Here is a 27,570-nt window from a genome sequence, read left to right as displayed (position 1 = left end):
TTTATTGCATTACATTCATGCAGTGTAACATGTTCTCGACGGCCTGGCGTGGCGAAGTTGGGAGAGTGGCCGTGCCAGCAATCTGAGGGTTACTGGTTCATTACCCACCTTCTACCATCCTAGTCATGTCCGTTGTCGTTGGGCAAGACACTTCACCCTTGCTCCGGATGGGTCCCTGGTTAGCGCCTTGCATGGCAGCTCCCGCCATCAGTTACCGCCATCAGTGTGTGAATGTGTGTGTGAATGGATGAATGTGGAAATACTGTCACAGTGCTTTGGGCTCTCTCAAAAGGGGTAGAAAAGTGCTATACAAGTACAACCATACACACAGACACACATATATTTCCACACGTACAACAATATTGGGGGCATGCCTTAAAGGCACTGCCTTTAGCGTCCTCTCTCACCTGAAAAGGAGACTATTATATATGTCTCCATTATCCATACCTTCATCTATAACTCATAAAGTAGGCAGGCACGGAGCTATTTCTCAGCGTGTGTTTATTCCAGCCGGAAAGTTAATACACTGACACACAACACCCGGATTCCCATCATGCATTGCTTCAAAACTACGGCACGTAGTAATGTCCAAAACCATAACAGAGACGAAGCAGAAGAACAAAGAAGAGACTAGGCAACGACGAGTAAGAAGAAGAAGTACGCTTGCAAGTTCCAAAATGGTTGGAAAAAAATAAAATCAGTTCATCCAGGACAGCTCGAAGGGGAAGGGCCATGCTGCCTCCAAATTTTGTAGATCAGACTTCTCCATTGAACACACACACACACATATATATATATATATATATATATATATATATATGTGTGAATGTGTGTGTGAATGGGTGAATGTGGAAATACTGTCAAAGCGCTTTGGGCTCCTTAAAAAGGGGTAGAAAAGCGCTAAACAAGTACAACCCATTTACCATATATATATATATATATATATATATATATATATATATATATATATATATATATATATATATATATATATATATATATATATATATATATATATATATATATATAAACAAGTACAACCCATTTACCATATATATATATACAGATTGTGGACGCTGACAGGCCGGATCCAGCCCGTGGGCCGTAGTATTTTAGGCACAGTCTTTAATATAACATCCATTATCCTGGACTATGGAACACCCCGTGTGAACCCATATAAGCATGGGAAGAACATGCCATGAATAAAGGTTTTAGCTGATATTCGAAACCAGAACCACTAAGCTGTGAGGCAGACATGCTAACCACATTTGTGATGCAGTTTTTAATAGCCTCTTAAAATGTACACATTTAGTTGGCTTTTTAAAAGTCAGCAGTTCTGTGTTGTTGTGTGTTGAGATTAACAATAATAGTATTTTTTTCTCAATGTTTCCTTTGTAGGACACAGAGATCCTCAATACAGCTGTCCTCACTGGACGTACAGTGGCTGTGCCTGTAAAGGTCGTCACTGTGGGAACAGACGGGACGGTCGCTGATGTGACCGAGTCGGTGGAATGCAGGTCAACAGATGAGCTGGTTATTAAGGTGAGTACGAAACAGATCTGAAAACTTTCAATGGTGTATTTGAGCTAACATTATGACATTTACTGAAGTATAAAGAGAAGTTAGCCGCTGTGCCAAAAAAGTCAATTAAATTCAAATTACGTAAGACACCATTACAAACACATATAAAAGAAATGAACGTGTTTGGTCGTAAAAAAAAAAAAAAATGAAAATAAGATTTGGGTCTAATCAAGGTTTTGTGACATTTTTTACATTGTTGTTCTTTTTAAAGGTGAACTGCACTTTTTTCACTCACAATCCCTATGTATAACAAAAACACAATTTTTTCTCTATGCATTCTAAATTGTAAAAAAAAACTTGAATCAGTGAAAAACGGAAGTAATGGAAGTCACTCTATTTCATGCTCTAAAAACTTCCAAACACCTCCATTAACACACTGTAAGTATAAATATAATGTATCTTGTTTTTTGGAATATAAGGTCCACTTAAAATCCTTTAATTTGCTCAAAAATTAAATTGCGTCCTCCCCACCCTCTGCACATGCTCCGCCCAGTTGTTCTCCTGGATGATGACATCATCCATATAGGCAGCAGCGTATGCCGCCTGGGGACGCAGTACCCGGTCCATTAGTCTCTGAAATGTGGCAGGCACACCGAACAAGCCGAACGGAAGGGTCACGAATTGGTATAGACCTTCTGGAGTAGAGAATGTCGTTTTTTCCTCAGACTCTGGAGACAAGGGAATCTGCCAGTTCCTCAGGGTTGGCAGTGTTTTAATAATATTCTTTCCAACAAACAGGTACGTTTGTTGGAAAGATGATCAGTTTAACACGTACCACCTGCTCAAACTATTCATCTGACAGCTGTGTCTCTTAGTCAGCACATGCCCCGCCCCCGTCTGATGGTGCTCTGTTTCCAGTAGCCCAGACAGACTCCAACAGTGCGCTGATCACAATCCTCTTCCACATATAGATTGCAATATCACGCAAGTAAACAACACCAAAACTTTAAATGTTCAATTGAGAATATAAAACATTACACACAGCGCTCAAAACTCTGTCAAAATGCTTAGTACATCTTTAGTAAGATAGAAAACCGCACTGCTAGATGGATTGTCGGACAATTACTGGTACCGTGGTCAGACGTACTATGCTTCAACATTTGGGTATTATTATGGTGTGTGTTTAAGGACCGCAAAATGCCACCCACTTGCGATTTATGCAAAACCAACTTCTCTTACCTTCTGGTACCTGCTGATGTGTATTTGGGATCTGCATAAGTCCTGAAAATTTGCGTGAGTCTGCATTCTTCCGGCACTTTTCCCATTTCTAATATAAAGTAACGTAAAGTTGTAACTTATAAATGTCAGTAGACTCGCTTTGAAAGCGCTAAAAACTACCGATGTAGTGGGTTCACATAATTCACCTACAGAACTTCAGTTGATAAAGACTTCTGGTCGGATGTTTTTTTACGGGACACATTTATGGCGCTGTCACACTATTGAGCCATGGATAAGGAGTTGCTGCTCCGTTGTTGATTTAAGTAAAGTCTGAATGTCAGTAAAACAATTAGCTCCATCTTTCCTCCACTCCCGTCCTTGCACGCTTAACCGCTACAACAAAGATGACAGAGAAAAGACGCTGTCAAAGGTGTGCCACGTAAATAAGACCGCCCACAAAACGGTGTATCTTAAAGCGACTGTCAGAAAGCGACTTACAGATGGTCTGTAAAACATAATATATGTAACATTTTGACCAAAGAACCATCATTACATGTTATGTAGACCAAATTTAGAAACAAATCATAATATGACCTCTTTGATGCGCCTTGTAATCCAGTGCGTCTTCTGTAAGAAAATAGACCTAAGAGACCCACTCATCGGCAGTGAGCCTTATAATTCGGTGCGCTCAATGGCCCGGAGAATAAGGTAGTAACAGGCACATTCATAAAACTCCAATGTGAAACTTTGGTGATTTTGCTAGTTGTAAGTTAATATTACTAACAGAGACACTCATACACGTGTTAGCATATTAGCTACTGCTAACAATGCATTACATTACGATAGCATGTACAAATATGCTTGAAACACTTACCGACATAACACAATGGATGGTTTAGCACCTATAGATGTTTTTAATTCCAGTTCAAGGCATTAAAACAGGAAGTACAATTTCAACTTGCAGCACCTTCAGTGAGCGAACTCATCCAAAAGATGCTGCCATAGCACAAACACTTACACACCATTCCAGTGTTTCTGCTTGGGTTTAATGAAAAGCATTTCACACATAATTGAAGAAAAACCTATAAATTAGCCGCACCGTTTTATAAGCCGCAAGATTCAAAGTGTAGGAAAAAAAGTGGAAACCTTTTGTACGGAATTTACGGTGTCATTGAGTCTTCCGGAATAGTTAAGTGATTTTTGTGTCGTCCTCGCCAGTTCCAGATCCGAAACAGTTGTGAAAGTGTCCCAACTTGTCAGATTGTATTCTCAGCCATCTAATTTTCAAGTGTGAGGCATGATTTATTATCCACAATAAACTTGGAGAGAGCATGGAAGCGAGGAGCAACAGACCACTCAACGATGTAAACATAGGCACACCCGGAAGTGATCACAGCACCGCTCTAACGAGTTTGTCTGCGTTAGCGCTTATAATAATACTTGTCATGTTCTGTAGTCATGTTTTGTTTGGTTATGTTCCGTTGGTTTTTGGACTCTTTTAGTTTTTGTTTGCGCTTCCTGGTTTGTTTTGTCCCCATCCCGATTCATTGGTTTTATTTGACTCATTTGGACTCACGCACCTGTCACTAATCAGGAAGAGACTATTCAAGCCTGTAGTTGCCAGGTAGTTGGCCTGGCGACATTGACATTGTTAGTTCTCTTGACATTATCATGCTCTGTTTATTCTTGTTCATAGTTCATGCTGCTCTGCTCACGTCACCGTAAGTGTTTTTGTTTATGACCATAGTTCAGGCTATGTGTTTAACTTTTTGTTTCCTGTGCCAAATTTTGTGTCTCCACTGTGAGCTCCTTTTGTTTCTACCCTTTTTTAGATTTTGAGTTAAGATTAAATCATGTTTTTACCTGCACGCCGTGTCCTGTCAAGTTTGTTTGCATGCCGGGAAAATAATATCACTAATATTTGGTTAATATTCAAGTCTCGAAATACAGATTGAGTATTGTTGGCGCTTTTTGAACGGTTATTTATCGGATTTTATGGGCGGAATAGTGGCACTTCCATTGGCTCCACTGTATGCAGACTTTATTTACGTTTATTTAATATTTAGAATGCATTGAAGAAAAAAATCCATCCGTTGCCATGTCTTTCATAATGATTTTGAAAAAAAGTGCAGTTCTCCTTTAAATCATTGCTTCTTGCCTCATTATTGGTAAGTATTAAACGCTGATTGAAGGACACATTTTTATAAAATAAAGGTTGCCTCTGCATCCGCATATGGTTAGCAGATTCTGTAACTCCATGAATGCATAGTATAGCTGTTGAAGGAAATAGTAAACGTTGTGATGCATCTGTGAATTTAGTTTTCTGCCATATGCTTAAAATGACCAAAATACGCCAATATTAAAGGCCTAATAAAATTAGATTTTCTTATTTAAACAGGGATAGCAGGTCCATTCTATGTGTCATACTTGATCATTTCGCCATATTGCCATATTTTTGCTGAAATGATTTAGTAGAGAACATCGACGATAAAGTTTGCAACTTTTGGTGGCTAATAAAAAAAGCCTTGCCTGTACCGGAAGTAGCAGACAATGTGCGCGCGACATCACGGGTTGTAGGGCTCCTCACATTGTTTATAATGTGAGGCACCAGCAGTATGAGCAATTGGGTCCGAGAAAGCAACGATTTCCCCATTAATTTGAGCGAGGATGAAAGATTTGTGGATGAGGAAAGTTAGAGTGAAGCACAAAAAAAAAAAAAGAGAAAAGGCGACGGCTCCAGGCGGCTGCAGTGGGAGAGTTTAAGATGTAATTAGACACATTTACTAGGATAATTCTGGAAAATCCCTTATCTGCTTATTGTGTTAATAGTATTTTAGTGAGATTATAAAGTCATACCTGAAAGTCGGATGGCTGCGGCGAACGCCAGTGTCTCTGAGAAAAGCAGAGGAGCCAAGATCACAGCTGCCTTTTTGAGCTGCAGGATGAGGTCGCATAATCCACTCAAGTCTCCGGTAAGAGCCGACTTAATATCACAATTTTCCCATCCAAAAACTTGCTGGTTGACGTAGAGAAACATGTTCGCTTGACCGCTCTGTGTTAAAGCTTCACAACAAACAAAGAAACACCGGCTGTGTCTCGGTGCTAAAGGCAGCTGCAATCCACCGCTTTCCACCAACAGCATTGTTCTTTATAGTCTCCATTATTAAATGAACAAATTGCAAAAGATTCAGCAACATAGATGTCCTAAATACTTTGTAATTGCGCGATTAAAAGAGACGACTTTTAGCCGTAAGTGGTGCTGTGCTAATAACGTCCGCGACGTTTTCAACAGGAAACTCTGCGGGAAATTTAAAATTGTAATTTAGTAAACTAAAAAGGCCGTATTGGCATGTATTGCAATGTTAATATTTCATCATTGATAAATAAATCATCAGTTTGCGTGGTCGGTAGTAGTGGGTGTCAGTAGGCCTTTAAATGTTATTATGAATGTGCCATTTACGACATTAACATACTGTATATACTTAGAGCACGTATACAAAATGTGGATGGAGGTCTTTGGATCGTTTTACAGCACGTTATAGGCGAAATAGAACAAATTAATTTCCTCCATTGTTAGCTGACTTTTGTTAGCCCTTATTTCTGAGTTAGAAGTATTTTTAATTATATTTAATACAATTGTATTTAATATTTTTATTATTTATGAGGGGCTTCACGGTGGCAGAGGGGTTAGTGCGTCTGCCTCACAATACGAAGGTCCTGCAGTCCAGGGCTCAAATCCAGGCTCGGAATCTTTCTGTGTGGAGTTTGCGTGTTCTCCCCGTGAATGCGTGGGTTCCCTCCGGGTACTCCGGCTTCCTCCCACCTCCAAAGACATGCACCTGGGGATAGGTTGATTGGCAACACTAAATTGGCCCTAGTGTGTGAATGTGAGTGTGAGTGTTGTCTGTCTATATGTGTTGGCCCTGCGATGAGGTGGCGACTTGTCCAGGGTGTACCCCGCCTTCCGCCCGATTGTAGCTGAGATAGGCGCCAGCGCCCCCCGCGGCCCCGAAAGGGAATAAGCGGTAGAAAATGGATGGATGGATTATTTATGAGTTAGAATATTCATTCATAAAAAAAGAACATTTTCTTGTTTTTGTCATACATAAAGATTGTGGATGGTAGGCAACATTTTTACAAAAATGCTTGCAGTCATTAAGCTTCTGTGTCACACCCACTCATACCAGACAGAAGTAGTATACTTCTCACATGCATTTATTATCCAAGTGAAGGGTTGCTCCTTTTCTTACAGTTCTGCTTTCATCTGTAAGTTAAAGTTAAAGTACCAATGATTGTCCCACACACAGTAGGTGTGGTGAAATTTGTCCTCTGCATTTCACCCATCCCTTTGATTAACCCCTGGGAGGTGAGGGGAGCAGTGAGCAGCAGCGGTGGCCGCACCCGGGAATAATTTTTGATGATTTAACCCCCAATTCCAACTCTTGATGTTGAGTGCCAAGCAGGGAAGTAATGGGTTCCATTTTTATAGTCTTCGGTATGACTCGGCCGGGGTTTGAACTCACAACCTACCAATCTCAGGGCGGACACTCTAACCCCTGGGCCACTGAGTAGGCTTTTGTTTATGGCCAACTTTGAACTGGAATTTAACAAATGTATATAAGTAACATGTTGTTTTTTTTGCTATTTCTAAAAAAATATACATGTTTAAGAATAGTTGGCAAGACAGAGACAAACTTGACAGTTGAGGAAAACAATTTGGTAAAGTTGCAATAATTTGAACATTAACGTCGATCATTCATGACTTTCATTTACACTTCATGGCATAGATCAGGGGTCACCAACGCGGTGCCCGCGGGCACCAGGTAGCCCGTAAGGACCAGATGAGTCGCCCGCTGGCCTGTTCTAAAAACAGCTCAAATAGCAGCACTTACCAGTGAGCTGCATCTTTTTTTAAATTGTATTTATTTACTAGCTAGCAGGTCTCACTTTGCTCGACATTTTTAATTCCAAGAGAGATGAAACTCAAATAGAATTTGAAAATCCAAGAAAATATTTTAAAAACTTTCTCTTCACTTGTTTAAATAAATTCATTATTTTTTTTTACTTTGCTTCTTAAAACTTTCAGAAAGACAATTTAAGAGAAAAAATACAACAATAAAAAAGATTTTAGGATTTTTAAACACATATACCTTTTTACCTTTTAAATTCCTTCCTCTTCTTTCGGGACAATTTATATCAATGTTCAAGTAAATTTATTTTTTTTATTGTAAAGAACAATAGATACATTTTAATTTAATTCTTCATTTAAGCTTCTGTTTTTTCGACGAAGAATATTTGTGTAATGTTTTTTCAAACTTATTATGATTAAAATTCTAAAAAAAATATTCTGCTAAATTTAGAAAATCTGTAGAATCAAATTTAGATCTTATTTCAAAATCTTTTGAATTTCTTTTAAAATTTTTGTTCTAGAAAATTTAGAAGAAATAATGATTTGTCTTTGTTAGAAATGTAACTTGGTCCAATTTGTTATTTATTATAAAAAAAAGTACAGATTATATTTTAACCTATTTAAAACATATCATCAAAATTCTAAAATTAATCTTAATCAGGAAAAATTACTAATGATGTTCCATAAATTATTTTTTTAATTTTTTCAAAAAGAATCAAATTAACTAGTTTTTCTTTTCATTTTTTTCGGTTGAATTTTGAATTTTAAAGAATCGAAATTGAAGATAAACTATGTTTCAAAATTAAATTTTCATTTTTTTGTGTGTTTTTTTCCTCTTTTAAACCATTCAATTAAGTGTTTTTTTCATCATTTATTTTCGACAAAAAACCTTCCGTAAAAGGAAAAAAAAATGTACGACGGAATGACAGACAGAAATACCCATTTTTTTTTATATATATAGATTTATTTATCAAAGGTAACTTGAGCAAATTGGCTATTTATGGCAATTTATTTAAGTGTGTATCATACTGGTAGCCCTTTGCATTAATCAGTACCCAAAAAGTAGCTCTTGGTTTCAAAAGGTTGGTGACCCCTGGCATACAGTCATGTCACACTGGGTCTCTCATCTTCCGGTTTCCCGTTTTAGTGACCTAAAGGTAAAATGACCACAATCACCTATAACGTAGCGTGGTATGGTGTGTCACAGTTCTGTGCTGGAAACACAGCGTTGACGGTAAAATAAAGTCACATAATTCCGTAAAAGCATTTTTTTCTTCAATAGATCATAATGACGTGTCATTTCGCATTTGGTACAGCCTCTTGTCTGAAAGCACTGGACTATTGATCAATCAAAGTTTACTTATATAGCCCTAAATCCCTAATGTAGCTATTGTTTTTCAAACCCAGGAATCAGTCAGTAAAAGATGAGTTGTCTTATATTTGTGGATAAAAGGTTCATAGATGCAAACCGTCCTGTGGCACAACAACATCAATCAAAGTAAGTCAAGAGACTTTCTCCCTTCCATTTTACTCTCACATACACAGTGACTTCAAGTGGTACCCCATTAGGCCCATCGTACCATGCTTGGGCTCACTTCACATCGAAGGTTAGGCATGTTTGACAACTCTGAGGGCTCTGATCCCAAGTACAGCACGGCAAAAATGTGTGCGAGTCAATATGAGTGTGAGTATGCTCTTAAGAGAGATAGAGCTGCGACAGAGACGCAAGCTTGAAAAAAGTGGAGGATGAGTTATGATCACAATTTTGGGATAACGGTGATCAGTGAAGCAAGTCTTCAAACAACAAGCACTTTTTTATTGCACTCTAACAGTTATATATATCCATGATGTTGAAAACATGATTATTGAACAATAAAAAAACAAATGTCTTAACAAATAGCAGGTTTACCTAATATTGTGGAATTGCATTGCATTCTCTTTAAGAAGGGGACCCAGAGGGTGTGTTCCAACTATCGTGGGATCACACTCCTCAGCATTCCCAGGAAGGTTTATTCAGGTGAGGAGGCTACGTCGGATAGTCGAACCCTGGATTCAGGAGTAACAATGTGGTTTTCGTCCTGGTTGTGGAACTGTGGACCAGTTCTATACTCTCGGCAGGGTCCTTAACCAGTCTACATGTGCTTTGTGGACTTGGAGAAGGCATTCAACCGTGTCCCTCGGGAAGTCCTGTGGGGAGTGCTCAGGGAGTATGGGGTATCGGACTGTCTTATTGTGGCATTCCGCTCCCTGTATGATCAGTGTCAGAGCTTGGTCCACAGTGCCTTTTACCGTGAGGGTTGGACTCCACCAAGGCTGCCCTTTGTCACCGATTCTGTTCATAACTTTTCTGGACATAATTTCTAGGCGCAGTCGGGGAGTTGAGGGTATCCGGTTTGGTTGCTGCAGGATTAGGTCTCTGCTTTTCGCAGATGATGTGGTCCTGATGGCTTCATCTGGCCAGGATTTTCAGCTCTCACTGGATCGGTTCACAGCCGGTTGTGAAGCGACTGGGATGAGAATCAGCACCTCCAAGTCCGAGTCCATAGTTCTTGCCCGGAAAAGGGTGGAATGCCATCTCCAGAATGGGGAGAAGACCCTGTCCCAAGTGGCGAAGTTCAAATACCGAGGAGTCTTGTTCACGAGTGAGGGAAGAGTGGATCGTGAGATCGATTGGTGCGGCGTCTTCAGTAAGAAGGAGCTGAGCCAGAAGGCAGAGCTCTCAATTTACCGGTCGATCTACGTTCCCATCCTCACCTATGGTCATGATGTTTGGGTTATGACCGTAAGGACCAGATCACGGGTACAAGTGGCCGTAATGAGTTTCCTCCGCTGGGTGACGGAGCTCTCCCTTAGAGATAGGATGAGGAGCTCTGTCATCGGGGAGGAGCTAAAAGTAAAGCCGCTGCTCCTCCACATGGAGAGGAGCCAGATGAAGTGGTTCGGGCATCTGGTCAGGATGCCACCCGAACAACTCCCTATGTAGGTGTTTAGGGCACGTCCAACCTGTAGGAGGCCACGGGGAAGACCCAGGACACGTTGGGAAGACTATGTCTCCCGGCTGGCCTGGGAACGCCTCGGGATCCCCCGGGAAGAGCTGGATGAAGTGGCTGGGAAGAGAGAAGTCTGGGCTTCCCTCCTTAGGCTGCTGCCCCCGCGACCCGACCTTGGATAAGTGGAAGAAGATGGATGGATGGATGAATGGCATTGTAAGTTGCTGTGTACATGCCAGTTTCCATTTGTTGTGTTTTCCTTTGAAGTGGGTGTGTAATATTTTTTGAGTTGGTCACACATGTATCAATTTGGAAGTACTATAGGCTTGATATTACTGGACATGGATCAGTAAGTCTGAATACAACAAAATGCGAGCATTTTTAGGACAATTTTACTGCATCGTAAGTCTAAATGTAGTCCAAATTTCCCCTTAATTGATTGTGGTACACCGTCATGGCAAAAAAAACAAAAAACGGCCGCACCTTAAAAATAAGGTATTATTACTTGGAAACAAGTAAAGTAATATAATATATGGTGGCCACCAAAATAATTCACAAAGTATTTTTACGTTGTATATTATATTTTTTATATTACTGTAACTGTACAGTGGGAGAAGGAGAAGGCACAGAGGCAGAAATGTTGTGAATTTCCAGCGTGTTTATTAATATATATAAATGTAGTGTGTGACTAATCCAGATATATATAGTGTGACTACGTATAGCGAGGTAGTGTTGAAGGTGTGTGTTGAGATCGGTTCGGAAGTCTAGAAAGGGTAAGGCAGGCTCGGAGGTTCGGGGGCAGGCATCGTCGTTGTCCAGGGGCAGGCGTGAGGTTGAGATCAGAGAAGGCAGCAAGAAGTCCAGAGGGGATCCGGGGAGACGAGACACATAGCTCGAAACCAGGGGATGATGAATGACTATACAGGACATGACACAATGACTAGGGGAAACACAAAGAGCAAGGAAGCACATTTCAAAGGGAGCTAGAGGCGTGTAAGGTTTACTGTACTGGTAAAAGGAGCTATGTTCTGGCACTGGAACGCAGGACGCGCTGGCTTATGAGGGCAGGGACGGCGTGGCGCAGTGGAAGAGTGGCCATGCGCAACCCGAGGGTCCCTGGTTCAATCCCCACCTAGTACCAACCTTGTCACATCTGTTGTGTCCTGAGCAAGACACTTCACCCTTGCTCCTGATGGGTGCTGGTTAGCGCCTTGCATGGCAGCTCCCTCCATCGGTGTGTGAATGTGTGTGTGAATGGGTAAATGTGGAAGTAGCGTCAAAGCGCTTTGAGTACTTTAAAGGTAGAAAAGCGCTATACAAGTACAACCCATTTATCATTTATTTATCTCACCAGCGTCAGGTGTGTTGATTGCAGAGTGAGCGGAGGCGCAGCTGCTGCAGGAGAGGAACGCCCCTGAGCGTGTCCCAAGGCGGAGCGCACAACAGAGTGAGAGGCGGCAGGTGTTTAAACTGTAACAATTACATGTTTTTGCTCTATTTTTAAATTGTTGTGCTTATTGCACAATGTACTTAGTGAGATTGTGTTTAAGTTTGTAGAGACTTTGTGTTACTTTTTCTTTATTAAAAACAAATATAAACAAATCTAGCATATTTTTCTGGTGTTATTAAAGATTCTACTCATGTTTGGAGATTCCACTTCTGTGACTCCCAGCTCCCAGCCTGTTTTGTCCCAAAACACTCACTGACATCACACTTTCTTTGTGCTGTCGCAAGCTTTCCCTCCTTAAGAGCCGCCATGTCCTCTTAATATTTGCACATTTTGTAGATGGCTGTATATATGGGATATAGTAAAGTAAGTCCACATGGCAGACATGCTGCCTCTGCTCCAGACAATCCCGTTACAGTTTCTTGTCTTGGGCCATAAGGGCTACAAACAACCACAGCATGCCCTTTTCCTGGAACTACAACTTCCTGTAGAAGTGTGTGGTTTGTGTTTACACCACATTTCACAGTTTAGTGTAGTTTATACAAATCAGGCTGATTCGAAGAGTAATTTAGTTCATTTCTACACTGATACCATGCAAATAAACGAACGATTTTAGGTCAAAGTTATTTTACTAAAAACTAAGTAAACTAAGTACAAATAAATAATATTCAAAACAATATGATTGAAAAATTTAAATGTACCGGATTTTTAATAAAAATTCAGGCTTTTGTCCAAATTATCCTACTGTCCGAAAGTCGTCCTCTCAGTAAATGATGAATAAACTAGGGTGAGGCGGCTCCTTGTGGTTTATTTCATCTGTGATTGACATTGTATAAATAATAAATGTCAGTTTTTTCTCACACAGACAACAATCACATCTGCTTTAGCGTTACCTTGTTAACATTAGCATTCTGTTCACTCAGGTTGAGGCTAGCAACTACACAAGTAGAGGGTCACTGACTACTTTTACAACATTTAACTAGATGAGGCAATTCCTGAAGGAATGCCCCAATGCTGAAGTTGAACTGAAATGCTGACAGAATGTAGTATGAATGTAAGAATAGTTTGAATGATGAAATGGTTTTAAGGTTGAAAAGCCTAATGCTGAACTGAAATCCTAATGGAATGTAGGATGAATGTAGAAATGGTTTAAATGTTGAAATCGTTTAAACGCTGCATTGGTTTGAACGTTGGAATGGTTTGAATGTTGAAGAGTTTGAATTTCCAGGAAAAACATATTTGGGTTTGGAACTTGCGAAAGTGTTAATTTGAATGTCCAGGATGAGTGGAATGTTTTGATGTTGGAATGGTTTGAATATGTTGAAAAATGTGGGAATTATGCAACTTGGAAAAATGTCCCATTTATTTCAATGGGAACTTCCTGGAAATTTGGGAATTTGAAGAAAAGCATGATGTTTGAATAAGCTGAATTGGTTGGTTTTCAAATTTTTTATGTTGGTCAAGAAATGTTGAAGTAGTAACAGTTTTTTATTTGGGAAATTATATTACGGAATTCCTGTTATTTCAGGAAAACCTGGAATATTATCAGTTCGGAAAACAACTTTGTTTTCTTGTCCTCATTAAGAGGAATGTTTGAAGTGGGTTTAAAAATGTAGAAGGAGTAGTCGCCAGAAAAAGGGTCAACATAGGGTTTGAAAAAACGGGAATTCTGGGAATTCCTGGAATGTATTTATATTTGAAAAAATATAGTTTGAATGAGATATGTTGAAGGTATAGAATGGTTTGAATTGGTTGAAAAATGTGGAAAAAGTAGAAGTTTGAAAAATGGCCAATTCATTTTGAATGGCATAAATGTCCCTTGAAAACCTGGTTTCTGGGAATTCTGATAATTTTTTGAATTTGTCAAGGGAAAGCCCACGATTTCCAAATAGGCTGAACAGTTCGGAGTTGGAACAGTATGAATCGGGGGAGAAATGTGGGAATTGATTCATTTCAATGGGAATTTCATGGGAATTTTGTGGAAATTTAGGAATTTTGGGAAAAGAGGGAATTTTTGGGAACATTTTAAAAGACTTGAATGTTCTGAATAAGTTAAAAATGGTTGATGTTGTTGACTTTTTTTTCAAGCAACTGGCAGAGTCTCTGGATGACTTCCGCTTCGAACTGGTCGCTATGCAGGATTTCAGGGACACCATTCACCAAAACATAGTCCTCAAACAGTCAGTGAGCGGCAGTGTGAGCCGTTTGGTTGGGCAGTGCATACAGTCAATGGTCACCCTCTGGAAAGGCCGACAACCCTAAGACCCTCCCATGGGACTTATGGGCAACTCGAAAAGGTCCATGGCCACCCTCTGGAAGGGGCGACAAATCTGGTACCCCCCATGGGACTCATGGGCAACTCCAAAATGTCCATGGCCACCCTCTGGAGGGGGCGACAAACAAACAAACAAATCAATTGTCTCTGTCCAAGAGCTGCCCCCCAGTCTCTCCCCAATGAGACGAGTCGGGAGACTCCACACCAGCTCCTCTTGCAGCTGCGGCCGGCTCCCGCCATCGCGCCTACGATCACCCCCAACTGCCGTCGCCGATGAAAGGAGCGGTAAAGTTTTAGACATTCATGCAGTATGAGTGTCTGTCAAACAGCGCCTTGCCGGGCTTAAAAGGGTCCTCTTCACCACACCACGTGTCCGCAAAATAACCATGAAGCTTAGCAGCTAACTATACACATATAGCTAACTGGAAACTCACAAGTCCCATGTAACACTTTCTATTTTTTTTCAACGCAGCAGTTAAAATCCTACCGCTGCCACCAATATACCCGAGGGTCCTGGGTTTGCATATTCTGTGTACCTATCTAATAAAATAATAAATAGAAGTCATTGGAGCATGTCCGGTCGCCACCACTTCTTTAATGCTATCTTTCACACTCCTTCCACAACCACACTCATAGACCGTCACTGGTCCTGACGGTGTGAGCCCCAGGTTGCTCAAAGCCTGCGCCCCACAGCTGTGTGGTGTGCTCCAGCACATCTTCAACATGAGCCTTAGGCTGCAGAAAGTCCCTACACTGTGGAAAACCTCATGCGTGGTCCCCATCCCCAAGTGCACGCGACCCAGCACGTCGAAGGACTACAGGCCGGTGGCTCTAACTTCCCATATAATGAAGACCATGGAGAAGTTAGTCCTGGAACAACTCCGCCCTACAGTCAAGCCCCACCTGTACTCACTCCGATTCGCCTACCAGCCCCGACTGGGAGTGGAGGACGCAGTCATCTACCTGCTGAACTGAGCCCTCACCTACCCTGACCGAACAGTGTGAGGGTCGTGTTTTTTTACTTCTCCAGTGCTTTTGATACCATCAACCTGGGTTACTGGGTGTGAAGTTAAAGACGATGCCGGTAGAGGCCCCCTTGGTGTCCTGGGTTGTTGATTACCTGATTGACACACCACAGTACGTGCAGGACTGTGTGTATGACAGGCTGGCCAGCAACACCGGGGCTCCGCAGGGCACAGTCCTCTCCACCTTCCTCTTCACCATTTACACCACCGATTTCCACTATCAGTCAGAGTCCTGCCACCCTCAGAAGTTTTCTGATGACCCTGCGATAGTGGGGTGTATTGAGGATGGTGATGATGAGGAATACAGGGCACAGGTGGAGGAGTTTGTCACATTGTGTGGAAAGAACCACCCCCAGCTTAATGTGACAAAGATCAAGGAACTGGTTGTGGACATGGGAAGTAGGAGGAGTACTCCGGCGACCCCTGTTTCCATCAGGGGGATACATACAAACCCTGTTTCCATATGAGTTGGGAAATTGTGTTAGATGTAAATATAAACGGAATACACTGATTTGCAAATCCTTTTCAACCCATATTCATTTGAATGCACAACAAAGACCAGATATTTGATGTTCAAACTCATAAACTTTTTTTTTTTTTTCAAACAATAATTAACTTGGAATTTCAGGGCTGCAACACGTGCCAAAGTAGTTGGGAAAGGGCATGTTCACCACTGTGTTACATCACCTTTTCTTTTAACAACACTCAATAAAAGTTTGGGAACTGAGGAAACTAATTGTTGAAACTTTGAAAGTGGAATTATTTCCCATTCTTGTTTTATGTAGCGCTTCAGTCGTTCAACAGTCCGGGGTCTCAGCTGTCGTATTTTACGCTTCATAATGCGCCACACATTTTCGATGGGAGACAGGTCTGGACTGCAGGCGGGCCAGGAAAGTACCCGCACTCTTTTTCTACAAAGTCACGCTGTTGTAACACATGGCTTGGCATTGTCTTGCGGAAATAAACAGGGGCGTCCATGATAACGTTGCTTGGATGACAACATATGTTGCTCCAAAACCTGTATGGAACATTCAGCGTTAATGGTGCCTTCACAGATGTGTAAGTTACCCATGCCTTGGACACCAATGCACCTCCATACCATCACAGATGCTGGCTTTTGACCTTCGCGCCTATAACAAACCGGATGGTTATTTTCTTCATTGTTCCGGAGGACACCACGTCCACAGTTTACAAATATAATTTCAAACGTGGACTTGTCAGACCACAGAACACTTTTCCACTTTGCATCAGTCCATCTTAGATGAGCTCGGGCCCAGCGAAACCGGCGGCATTTCTGGGTGTTGTTGATAAATGGCTTTGCTTTGCAGAGTAGAGTTTTAACTTGCACTTACAGATGTAGCAACCAACTGTAGTTACTGACAGTGGTTTTATGAAGTGTTCCTGAGCCGATGTGGTGATATTCTTTACACACTGATGTTGGTTTTTTATGCAGTACCGCCTGAGGGATCAAAGGTCTGTAATATCGTCGCTTACTGGCAGTGATTTCTCCAGATTCTCTGAACCTTTTGATGATTTTACGGACCATAGATGGTAAAATCCCTAAATTCCTTGCAATAGCTCGTTGAGAAATGTTGTTCTAAAGCTGTTCGACAATTTGCTTACAAAGTGGTGACCCTCACCCCATCCTTGTTTGTGAATTACTGAGCATTTCATGGAAGCTGCTTTTATACCCAATCATGGCACCCACCTGTTCCCAATTAGCCTGCACACCTGTGGGATGTTCCAAATAAGTGTTTGATGAGCATTCCTCAACTTTATCAGTATTTATTGCCACCTTTCCCAACTTCTTTGTCACATGTTGCTGGCATCAAATTCTAAAGTTAATGATTATTTGCAAAAAAAAAAATGTTTATCAGTTTGAACATCAAATATGTTGTTTTTGTAGCATATTCAACCGAATGTGAGTTGAAAATTATTTGTAAATCATTGTATTCCATTTAAATTTACATCTAACACAATTTCCCAACTCATATGGAAACGGAGTTTGCACAAGTCTTTTTGATCACGATGCCACACGCTGTAGCCATTTCCCAGTAAAATGTTTTGCCAAAATGCACCTAAAAGATTCTCAGACCATCCATTCATCCAAGCTTTGGCTTTCTGCCTCCATGTGAAACAAAATTCTCTGGTCTGATGAGACAATGATTGAATTATTTTGCGTGAATACCAGGCATCATGTTTGAAGAAAACCAGGCACCGCTCATTACCAGGCCACCACACCTACAGTGAAACATGGTGGTGGCACCATCATGCTGTGGGGATGGTTTCCAGTTGCAGGAACTGGGAAACTAGTTGGGATAGAGGGAAAGATAAATGCAGCAATATACAGAGACATCTTGGATGAAAGCCAACGCTTCTAATCCAACTTGATGGAGCTTAAGAGGGTCTTAAACTGCTCAAAGATAGGTGTTCCAAGCTTGTGGCATCGTATTCAAAAATACTGGAGGCTGTAATTGCTGCCAAAAGTGCATCAACAAAGTATTGAGCAAAGGCTATGAATACTGAAGTACATGTGCTTTTTGGTTTTAGATTTTTAAATCATTTGGTAATTTATTTTGTCATCACAAAGTATTTCCTGCAGAATTTTGTGGACAAAAATGAATCTATTACGTCTTGGAATAGGGCTGAATGTGGAAAAAGTGAATAGCTGAATACTTTCCGGATGCACTGTATACATGATTAATGCGATATTTATTTTTGATTAATCGCATGAGTTAACTCATTAAATGTAAAAACAGTATTCAAGTCAGACATTGTTTTCTGTATTTCGAAAGATGTCCAAGAAATACTTTGATTCTCATGAATATAGTGTAACATTTGGTGGCAGTTTTTAAATGTTTCTAATGTCATAAATATCAGTCATTTTGATTTTAGCACTGTAATCATCCTGTTGGAATCTTTAGCTTCCAGCGTGTGAACAAGTGAGGAGGAGGAAGACACTGAACTGTTTTGTTCCTCAGTGATGTTGGCGGCTCTGACATCTTCCGAGTAGATATGCCAAGTTTTATGCAAAGAAGCACAGACAGATGACAGTCTTGTCAGCACTCGTTTGTTGTAAACATTTGTGATTGCTGTCCAAATGTGCCAACCGCTGTGATGTTGGCACTGTTCGAAATTAACTAACAAATACCTTTCATGGCCAGATTGTCGAAAAGTATTTGACTCTCCGGATTTGGCTGAGGATAGAATGTCTGATGAGGAGATTGCAGTTTTCGCTAAGAGAACCACAGAGCCTTCAGATTGTTGTACTCTATGTCTCCATGTTGGAGGTAGATCTGATAATATTTTGTTTTTTGATCAATGCGTAAATTCATCCGAACAGTCACCAATTTAACTGGTACATATGTTTTCTCTTCAAGTGGGATGAAAGAGGCCTAGATTGTTTTCAGCTCCATCTGCTGTGCTGGACTGTAGTCATGTTTCTCACTATAACACACACACGCTCACAGTAAAAAAGATAAATCCAACCAGACGAATAGAGTGTACAAAATATCAAGCCTGTAAATAGGTTCATGAGAATACTAAGACATTACACAAATACTAGATTACATTCATTGCAACATGTCACTGTTCATGCATGCACAGACAAAAACATACGGCATATCAATACATTTGAATTGTGCTGAAGGGTTTTGATTTCAGGAGTTCAAGAGATCAATTTAGTGAACATTTTGTAGTTCATTTGTTGATTACATCGTATTTCATCCACTTGGTTTTGAACTTTTTGACAATTACAACCAGTGTTTTGCAGTGTTATTTTTTCCTATGGCCTACTGAAACCCACTACTACCGACCACGCAGTCTGATAGTTTTTATATCAATGATGAAATATTAACATTGCAACACATGCCAATACGGCCTTTTTAGTTTACTAATTTGCAATTTTAAATTTACCGCTAAGTGTCGTGTTGAAAACGTAGCAATATGATGTCGCGTACGTTTGACGTCACCGGTTGTAGCGGACAATATTTTCCAGCCCGATCCAAGCTATAAGTAGTCTGCTTTAATCCCATAATTACACAGTATTCTGGACATCTGTGTTGCTGAATCTTTTGCAATTTTGTTCAATTAACAATAGAGAAGTCAAAGTAGAAAGATGGAGGTGGGAAGCTTTTAGCCTTTAGCCACAAAAACACAGCCGGTGTTTCCTTGTTTAAAATTCCCGAAGATGAAGCTTTACTATAGGTCAGAACGGTCAAGCAAACATGGATCCCGACCACATGTCAACCGGCAGTTTTCGGTGAGAAAATTGTGGTAATAAGTCGGCTCTTACCGGAGACATCAGCTGAGCTTCCGTCCCGCTGCAGCTGCCGTGATTCCCTCAGAGACTCTGGCGTCAACACACCCGTGGCCACACACCTCCGACTTTCAGGTACTATTTAATCTCACTAAAACACTAGCAACACAATAGGCAGATGAGGGATTTTCCAGAATTATCCTAGTAAATGTGTCTAATAACATCTGAATCGCTCCCACTGCAATCACCTTTTTTTTTTTGTACTTTTTTTTTCTTTTCTAGTCTTTCACTCTAAATTTCCTCATCCACAAATATTTCATCCTCGCTCAAATTAATGGGGGAATTGTCGCTTTCTTGGTCCGAATAGCTCTAGCTGCTGCTGGCTATGAGTATAAACAATGTGAGGATGTGAGGAGCCCTACAACCCGTGACGTCACGCGCACATCGTCTGCTACTTCCGGTAAAGGCAAAGCTTTTTTATTAGCGACCAAAAGTTGCGAACTTTATCGTTGATGTTCTCTACTAAATCCTTTCAGCAAAAAAATGGCAATGTCGCGAAATGATCAAGTATGACAGATAGACTGGAACTGCTATCCCCGTTTAAATTAGAAAATCTAATTTCAGTAGGCCTTAAGTCTGTAACTCGAACAAAACATATAGACCAAAAGCTAAATAGAATGCAGTATAAATACAGAGGGTATACAGTATATATTTAGTGTTAGGGAATGTAACATTAAAAAAAAAAAAACAGTTAAATAGCTGACCCCCAGTATGCTGTCGCTCACTAATGAAATCGGTTCAATGGCCTGAAAATAATCGACATACCGTCATATGTTGCACAACGTTTAATCAATCAATCAATCAATCAATCAATCAAAGTTTACTTATCCATCCATTTTCCTCCGCTTATCCGAGGTCGGGTCGCGGGGGCAGCATCTTAAACAGAGAAGCCCAGACTCGGGAGATCCCGAGGCGTTCCCAGGCCAGCCGGAAGAGATAGTCTTCCCAAAGTTTACTTATATAGCCCTTAATCATAAATGCCTCAAAGGGCTACACAAGCTACAACAACATCCTTGGCTCAGATCAGGTCTAGAAAAATTCAACCCAATGGGTACAATGAGAAACCTTGGTAGGGACCGAAGATGTGGGACCCCCCACCCCTGGGTGACCGGTGCAATGGATGCCGAGTGGATACAGTTAATAATGTGAGAGTCCAGTCCATAGTGAGGCCAGAATGGGGATCCTCTTGCATGTAGACATGTCGGGGAGCCAAGACGTCACCAACTGATGCAGAGGAGTGGTCCACCCTGGGTCCCGACTTGGAACAGCTTGCGTTTCATCCGTGGAGGCTGATCCTTGGTCACCTGATAACCTCACCACGCAAGAGAGGGTGGCAGAGCAGAAAAGAGAGACAGCAGAACACACAATCATGGGTGCTTCAAGGACTGTATCCAGTGCAGACTGTATCAATATATATTGTAGGAACCAGAAAATTAATAACAGAAGGAAACAACCTTTTTGTGTGAATGAGTGAGAATGAGTGTGGTGGAGGGAGGGGTTTTGGGTTGGTGCACAAATTGTAAGTGTATCTTGTGTTTTCTATGTTGATTTAATAAAAAAACAAAACAAAACAGAGACAGCAGATCAATTGGTCTAAAAATGGGTCTATTAAAAGACGAGAGTATACACATGAGTTTTAAAATAGGATTTAAATGCTTCTACTGAGGTAGCATCTCAAGCTGTTATGGTAGAGGCATTCCAGAGTACTGGAGCCCGAATAGAAAACGCTCTATAGCTCGCAGACTTTTTTTGGGGCTCCGACAATCTTTAATAAGCCAAAGTTCTTAAAATGCAGATTTCTGGCCGGGACATATGGTACAATACAATCAGCAGGATAGGCTGGAGCGAGACCTTTTTAGTATTTTATACATAAGTAGTAAAACTTTAAAGTCACACCTTAAGTGCACAGGAAGCCAGTGCAGGTGAGCCAGTATAGGCGTAATATTGTAGCGTCCAGAAGGAGTGCACGCAAAGTCTGACGCTCTTTTTTAAACTTTTCTTGAGCAACCTATCTAACACAGCTCAAATGATCTTGTTCCTTCAACAAGCACGTCCATCCTCATTTCTCATTTCCGCAACAACAACGCTTCCTCCTTCTTCGCCAATCACCTTACAGGCGTGCTATGTTCACAACAATAGGAATTCTGAATATCACTCACTCAAGAACACAACATCAACATCAGCAGGTCGTTACACTATCCCCCCCATTCAAAGTACCTCGTCCCCGAAGGGGACAACAAAATCTCTGAAGTGGGCTGGTCACCGCCTAAGCCTCCAGGGTCTTGTGTTCCCCCTTTCTGGGGTGGAAGTCACAGGAAGTGTTACATCCTGTGAAGGCCCAGACGAAGTCCACGGAACAGAAGAACAAGACTCTCTAGTCCCTGGGCTAAGGCCCAATCTCCCCAGTAACTCCACTCCAAGTTCATATGCTACATATGTGTGTATAATGCTAGCCGGTCGCGGTGCAGTACAACTTTTCTGCCGCGGGGTTGGAGTTGGACTCGGTATACAACTTCCCCGAGTCTTTCCAACACTCTACAAGGGCCCATCCAGTCGCTGTCCAGCTTCGGGCATCTTCCCTTTTTCCGTTGGAGGTTGTACACCCACAGCAACTCTTCAGCGGTAAAATGTCGCCCTTTTTCGTGCACGTCGTAATTCCTCTTTTGTCTAAGGCCAGCATTCCGCAGCTGGTTTCTGGCAAATTCGTGAGCTGAATCCAGCCGGTTTTGTAGTCTCTTAGCGTACTCCACTCTTGGTGGACCAACCGGTGCATCCGGAGGTCTGCCCATCATCATTTCGGCAGGCGTACGGATCTCTCGACCCAGCATTAAAAGGGCCGGGGAGCAAGAAGTGGAGTCATGAACTACGGACCTGTATGCCATTAACACAAGGGAAACATGTTGATGTTTAGCAGTGACAATTGCCAACTGTTGTCGCAAGGTGCGGTTAAACCTCTCCCCAAGCCCGTCACTCTGTGGGTGAAGGGGTGTTGTCCGAGTCTTCCGAGAGCCAAGTTTCTCGCATGTTACAAAAAGCCTTGACTCAAAGTTTCTGCCTTGATCGGTGTGGATGATCTCTGGAGCACCAAAGCTGCTAAACATCCCCTCCAACTGCAATAGTTTCAGCGTCTTGGTGAGGCAGGCTGTATGCTTCAGGCCACTTTGTAAAGTAGTCCATTACTGTGAGGATGTAACGGTTACCTCTTTCTGTGCGAAGAAAGGGCCCGAGGACATCTATCCCACTTCTGACACCAATTGTAGCGTCCTGAAGGAGTGCACGCAAAATCTGACGCTCTTTTATAAACTTTTATTGAGCAACCTATCTAACACAGTTCAACTTGTCTTGTTCCTTCCACAAGCACGTCTATCCTCATTTCTCATTTCCGCAACAACACTTCCTCCTTCTTCGCCAATCACCTTACAGGCGTGCTATGTTCACAACAATAGGAATTCTGAATATCTCTCACTCAAGAACGCAACACCAGCAGGTCGTTACAATATAACCAAACTTTCTTGTTCTTGTCAAAATTCTAGCAGCCACATTTTGTACCAACTGTAATATTTTAATGCTAGACATAGGGAGACCCGCAAATAATACGTTACAGTAATCGAGACGAGACGTAACGAATGCATGAATAATGATCTCAGCGATGGTGGTGGACAAAATGGGACAAACTTTTGCAATATTACGAAGATAAAAGAAGGTATTAGTAATACTCTTGATGTGTTACTCAAACGAGAGTTGGATCGAAAATAATACCTGGATTATTTTCCGAGTCGCTTTGTGTAATTAGTTGTGTTTGTGTCAAATGTTAAGGTGGTATTATTAAATAAGCGCCGATGTCTGGCAGGATCGATAATCAGCATTTCCTTTTTCTTAGTTTTAAGATGCAAAACGTTGGAAGACAGCCATTGTTTAATTTCATCAAGACACGCCTCCAGGTGACTAGACTCTGGTCTGTTGGTCAGCTTTAGGGGCATGTAGAGTTGGGTGTCATCAGCATAAGAGTTGAGTTGAGTTTGTGTTTATTTCAAACATGCATGCATACAACTTGATGCATCACAATTTCCAGTTTCTCTATTCAACATGTTTGAAAAGGAGTAGAAAGAAGCCAAGCTTATTCAGTCCTACCCCTTTTTCCTTTCATAACAGTTGCTTAAACTTTTGTTCACTTCCTGTTCTCAATGTATTCACAATATACTCCGCAGTGAAACCTAACACTGTATTTCTGAATGATGTTGCCTAGCGGAATCATTTAGACCGGGGGACTCAGACACACGGCCCGCGAGACGTTATTTTGCGGCCCGCAACTTAATATGAAAATTGAATGTTGGGGAGGCCTGGGAGTTTTATATGAATGGCGCTTTACAGCGTCATACTTGTATACCCTCGATTTTTCCAGGTGACTCCCAATTTTCAGTGCCCCTGCAGGGGTAATCATTCCCCCGAATTTCACCCAAACATCAATATTAAGGGAGCACCGTGGAGGTACTGCCTTTAGCGTCCTCTACAACTTGAACAAACCGCTTGCCAGTCCAGCCACATGTTGTATTTGGCTTCTGTAGATGCAGTGAGCGACTGCAAGACGTAGTTGATCAACAGCCACACAGGCCACACTGAAGGTGGCCGTATAAACAACTTTAACACTGTTACAAATATGTGCCACACTGTGTACCAAAACCAAACAAGAATGGCAAACACATTTTGGGAGAACATCCGCACCGTAACACAACATAAACACAACAGAACAAATACCCAGAATCCCATGCAGCCCTAAGTCTTCCAGGCTACAATATACCCCCCCCCCCCCAAGTTGTTTATATGGCCACCCTCAGTGTGACCTGTATGGCTGTTGATCAAGTATGTCTTGCAGTCGCTTCCGTGGGTCTGCAAAAGCCTCATACTATCAGTGTATGGGCCGGCACAGTGTTTGTGTGGTTGAATAAGTGGGTTAGACTTATTTGATTGATTGTAGAAGACGCTAGAGGCAGTGCCATCACGGCACGCCCTTAATATTGATGTCCGGGTGAAAACCGGGAAAATAATCGCCCCGGGAGATTGTCAGGAAAGCAACTGATATTCGGGTGTTTTTCCCGGAAAGATCGCGAGAGATGGCAAGTATGTTGCTAGGGCGAGAGAGATATTCAAAGAAGATGAATTCATTAAAAAGTGCATGATAGATTTTTTTTTACAAATCATTTTATGCGGCCCAGCTTCACCCAGTTTCTGCATCCAGTGGCCCCCAGGTAAATTGAGTTTGAGACCCCTGATGCAGATGCTTAAGAATGCAGGGCCAAGAACCGAACCCTGTGGAACTCTGCATGTTACCTTAACATACTCCGAAGTCACATTGTTATGGGAGACGTATATGTACAGTATATATATATATATATATATATATATATATATATATATATATATATATATATATATATATATATATATATATATATATATATTTATATATATACATACACACAACCATTGTCCAATTGTATTCCACACGATGATGAAAGTGATATTTTTAAGAGCCATTTCCTTTAATGGCGTTCACTTTTTTCCCCTGACTTTATGACCTTTATGAACCACTTCTTTCGTGACTTTATGAAAGCTCTTTCTTATCTCTTTATTTGAACGATTGGAACACCCAAGAACAGAACAGCAATACAGCATTTTCTGCTCAAACTCTACACTCACTCTCTCTTGTTTTAATGCTATGCTTAAGCGACTTGACCGTGTGAAGTAAAAAATAGATATGACATCATAAGCAACCCAGCTACAGTATATACAGTATATAGTGTACTTGTGTTGTTCTGCCTACTTTAAAAACGAGTACGTACCATACATCCATGCAAAAATATAGCAATGTCCTGTTTATCTCATCTACATGGAGTCCGTTTAAGCTACAATGCTAAATCGCTAACTTCCATCCATCCATTTTCTACCGCTTATTCCCTTTTTGAGGTCGCGGGGGGCGCTGGCGCCTATCTCAGCTACAATCGGGCGGAAGGCGGGGTACACCCTGGACAAGTCGCCACCGCATCGCAGGGCCAACACAGATAGACAGACAACATTCACACTCACATTCACACACTAGGGCCAATTTAGTGTTGCCAATCAACCTATCCCCAGGTGCATGTCTTTGGAAGTGGGAGGAAGCCGGAGTACCCGGAGGGAACCCACGCATTCACGGTGAGAACATGCAAACTCCACACAGAAAGATCCTGAGCCTGGATTTGAACCCAGGACTGCAGGACCTTCGTATTGTGAGGCAGACGCACTAACCCTTTCTGCCCATATATCGCTAACTTATCAATACAAATCTTCTATATTTTGTTATTGGAATTCAGTGTCTCCACCATGTCATGAAATGGAGGAACTGTCTCTATGATTTAATGTAGTTTTGGGTAAATCTTTCTGTATTTTGCTCTCAAACAATGGCAGGACTCTAAGCCAGGCTCTGTGCCTCATGTTTGACTATGTGGCTCACTGGGCTCTGCGTTCGAAGTCAAAACATTAAAGTTACCAGGCGCTTCTTACTTCTTTAGATGAAGTTGAAGGTTGGTGTTGTGACAGTGTATTAATTACAGAGGATTTTACCTTGTGAGTCTGACCTTGGACACTGCAGGTGTCATCCAAAAAACACTTACGATGTAAGTATACACAACATGCACTTGTAAAGAACATGATGTCATGGCAGTCTTTCTACAACTCATTTTTTTGTGATAGAGTGATTGGAGCACATACAGTACTTGTTGCTCACAAAAAAACATTCATTAAGTTTGCTTCTTTTATGAATTTATTATGGGTCTACTGAAAATGTGAGCGAAAGTGCTGGGTCAAAAGTATACATACAGCAATGTTAATATTTGCTTACATGTCCCTTGACAAGTTTCACTGCAATAAGGCGCTTTTGGTAGCCATCCACAAGCTTCTGGTTGAATGTTTGACCACTCCTCTTGACAAAAATCGGTGCAGTTCAGATAAATTTGTTGGTTTTCTGACATGGACTTGTTTCTTCAGTATAGTCCACACGTTTAAGTTAGGACTTTTGGAAGGCCATCCTTAAAACCTTCATTCTAGCCTGATTTAGCCATTCCTTTACCACTTTTGATGGGTCGGGTCTTGGGCGCAGTTGGGTGTTCCAACCGGACAATGACCCCAAACACACAACTTGTGGATAGCTACCAAAAGTGCCTTCTTGCAGTGAAACATGCCAAGGGACATGTTATCCAAATATTAACATTGCTGTATGTATACTTTTGACCCAGTAGGTTTGGTCACATTTTCAGTACACTTGTACTAAATTCTTTCTTTTCTTTTCTTAGTTTATTTTGAACATGACATACATACAACATTATACATCAGGTAATTTCATCATTTCGCAATACACAATACATCATGTCCGAAAAGGAGTAGGAAGAAGCAAAGCTTATTTAATCCTACCCCGTTTCCACTTCATAGCGCCCACAAATATATACATTCATTCACTGACCTTCTTTACAGCAAAATATCAAATAGCAAAATGACATCTGTGAGTGAGTAACACAGCAGTTTTCTAACATGTACTTAATTATTTCAGTCATTAACATACTAAGATGAAGAATATCTTATTTTCAATAAGTTTGAAAGTGTTTCTCATAATATTTCTTCTTTGTACTTTTTAAGCACTATTAATTTAAACATCCTCTTAAACTGGGTCATATCAGTACAATGTTTAACTTCTTTACTTAATCCATTCCATAATTTAATTCCACATACTGATATGCTAAAAGTTTTAAGTGTTGTACAGGCATACAAATGTTTTAAGTTAGATTTTCCTCTAAGGTTATATTTCTCCTCTTTAGTTGAGAAGAATTGTTTTACA

At 41.1% G+C, this 27,570-nt stretch overlaps 1 protein-coding gene across 1 annotated transcript in view; it reads left to right on the top strand.

The window, feature by feature from the left end:
• The window catches only part of si:dkey-112m2.1 (transmembrane protein 132C), a 591,189-nt gene that overhangs the window by 510,591 nt on the left and 53,028 nt on the right, over window positions 1-27,570 (top strand). Inside the window, exon 6 of the mRNA XM_061876686.1 lies at window positions 1,399-1,542. Coding sequence (XP_061732670.1) covers window positions 1,399-1,542 — 144 coding nt within the window. The remainder of the gene's footprint in view (window positions 1-1,398; window positions 1,543-27,570) is intronic.

The sequence above is a fragment of the Nerophis ophidion genome, linkage group LG17, assembly GCF_033978795.1.
Source record: "Nerophis ophidion isolate RoL-2023_Sa linkage group LG17, RoL_Noph_v1.0, whole genome shotgun sequence".
Taxonomy (NCBI): domain Eukaryota; kingdom Metazoa; phylum Chordata; class Actinopteri; order Syngnathiformes; family Syngnathidae; genus Nerophis; species Nerophis ophidion.
This window is presented reverse-complemented; position numbering and strand designations above follow the sequence as displayed.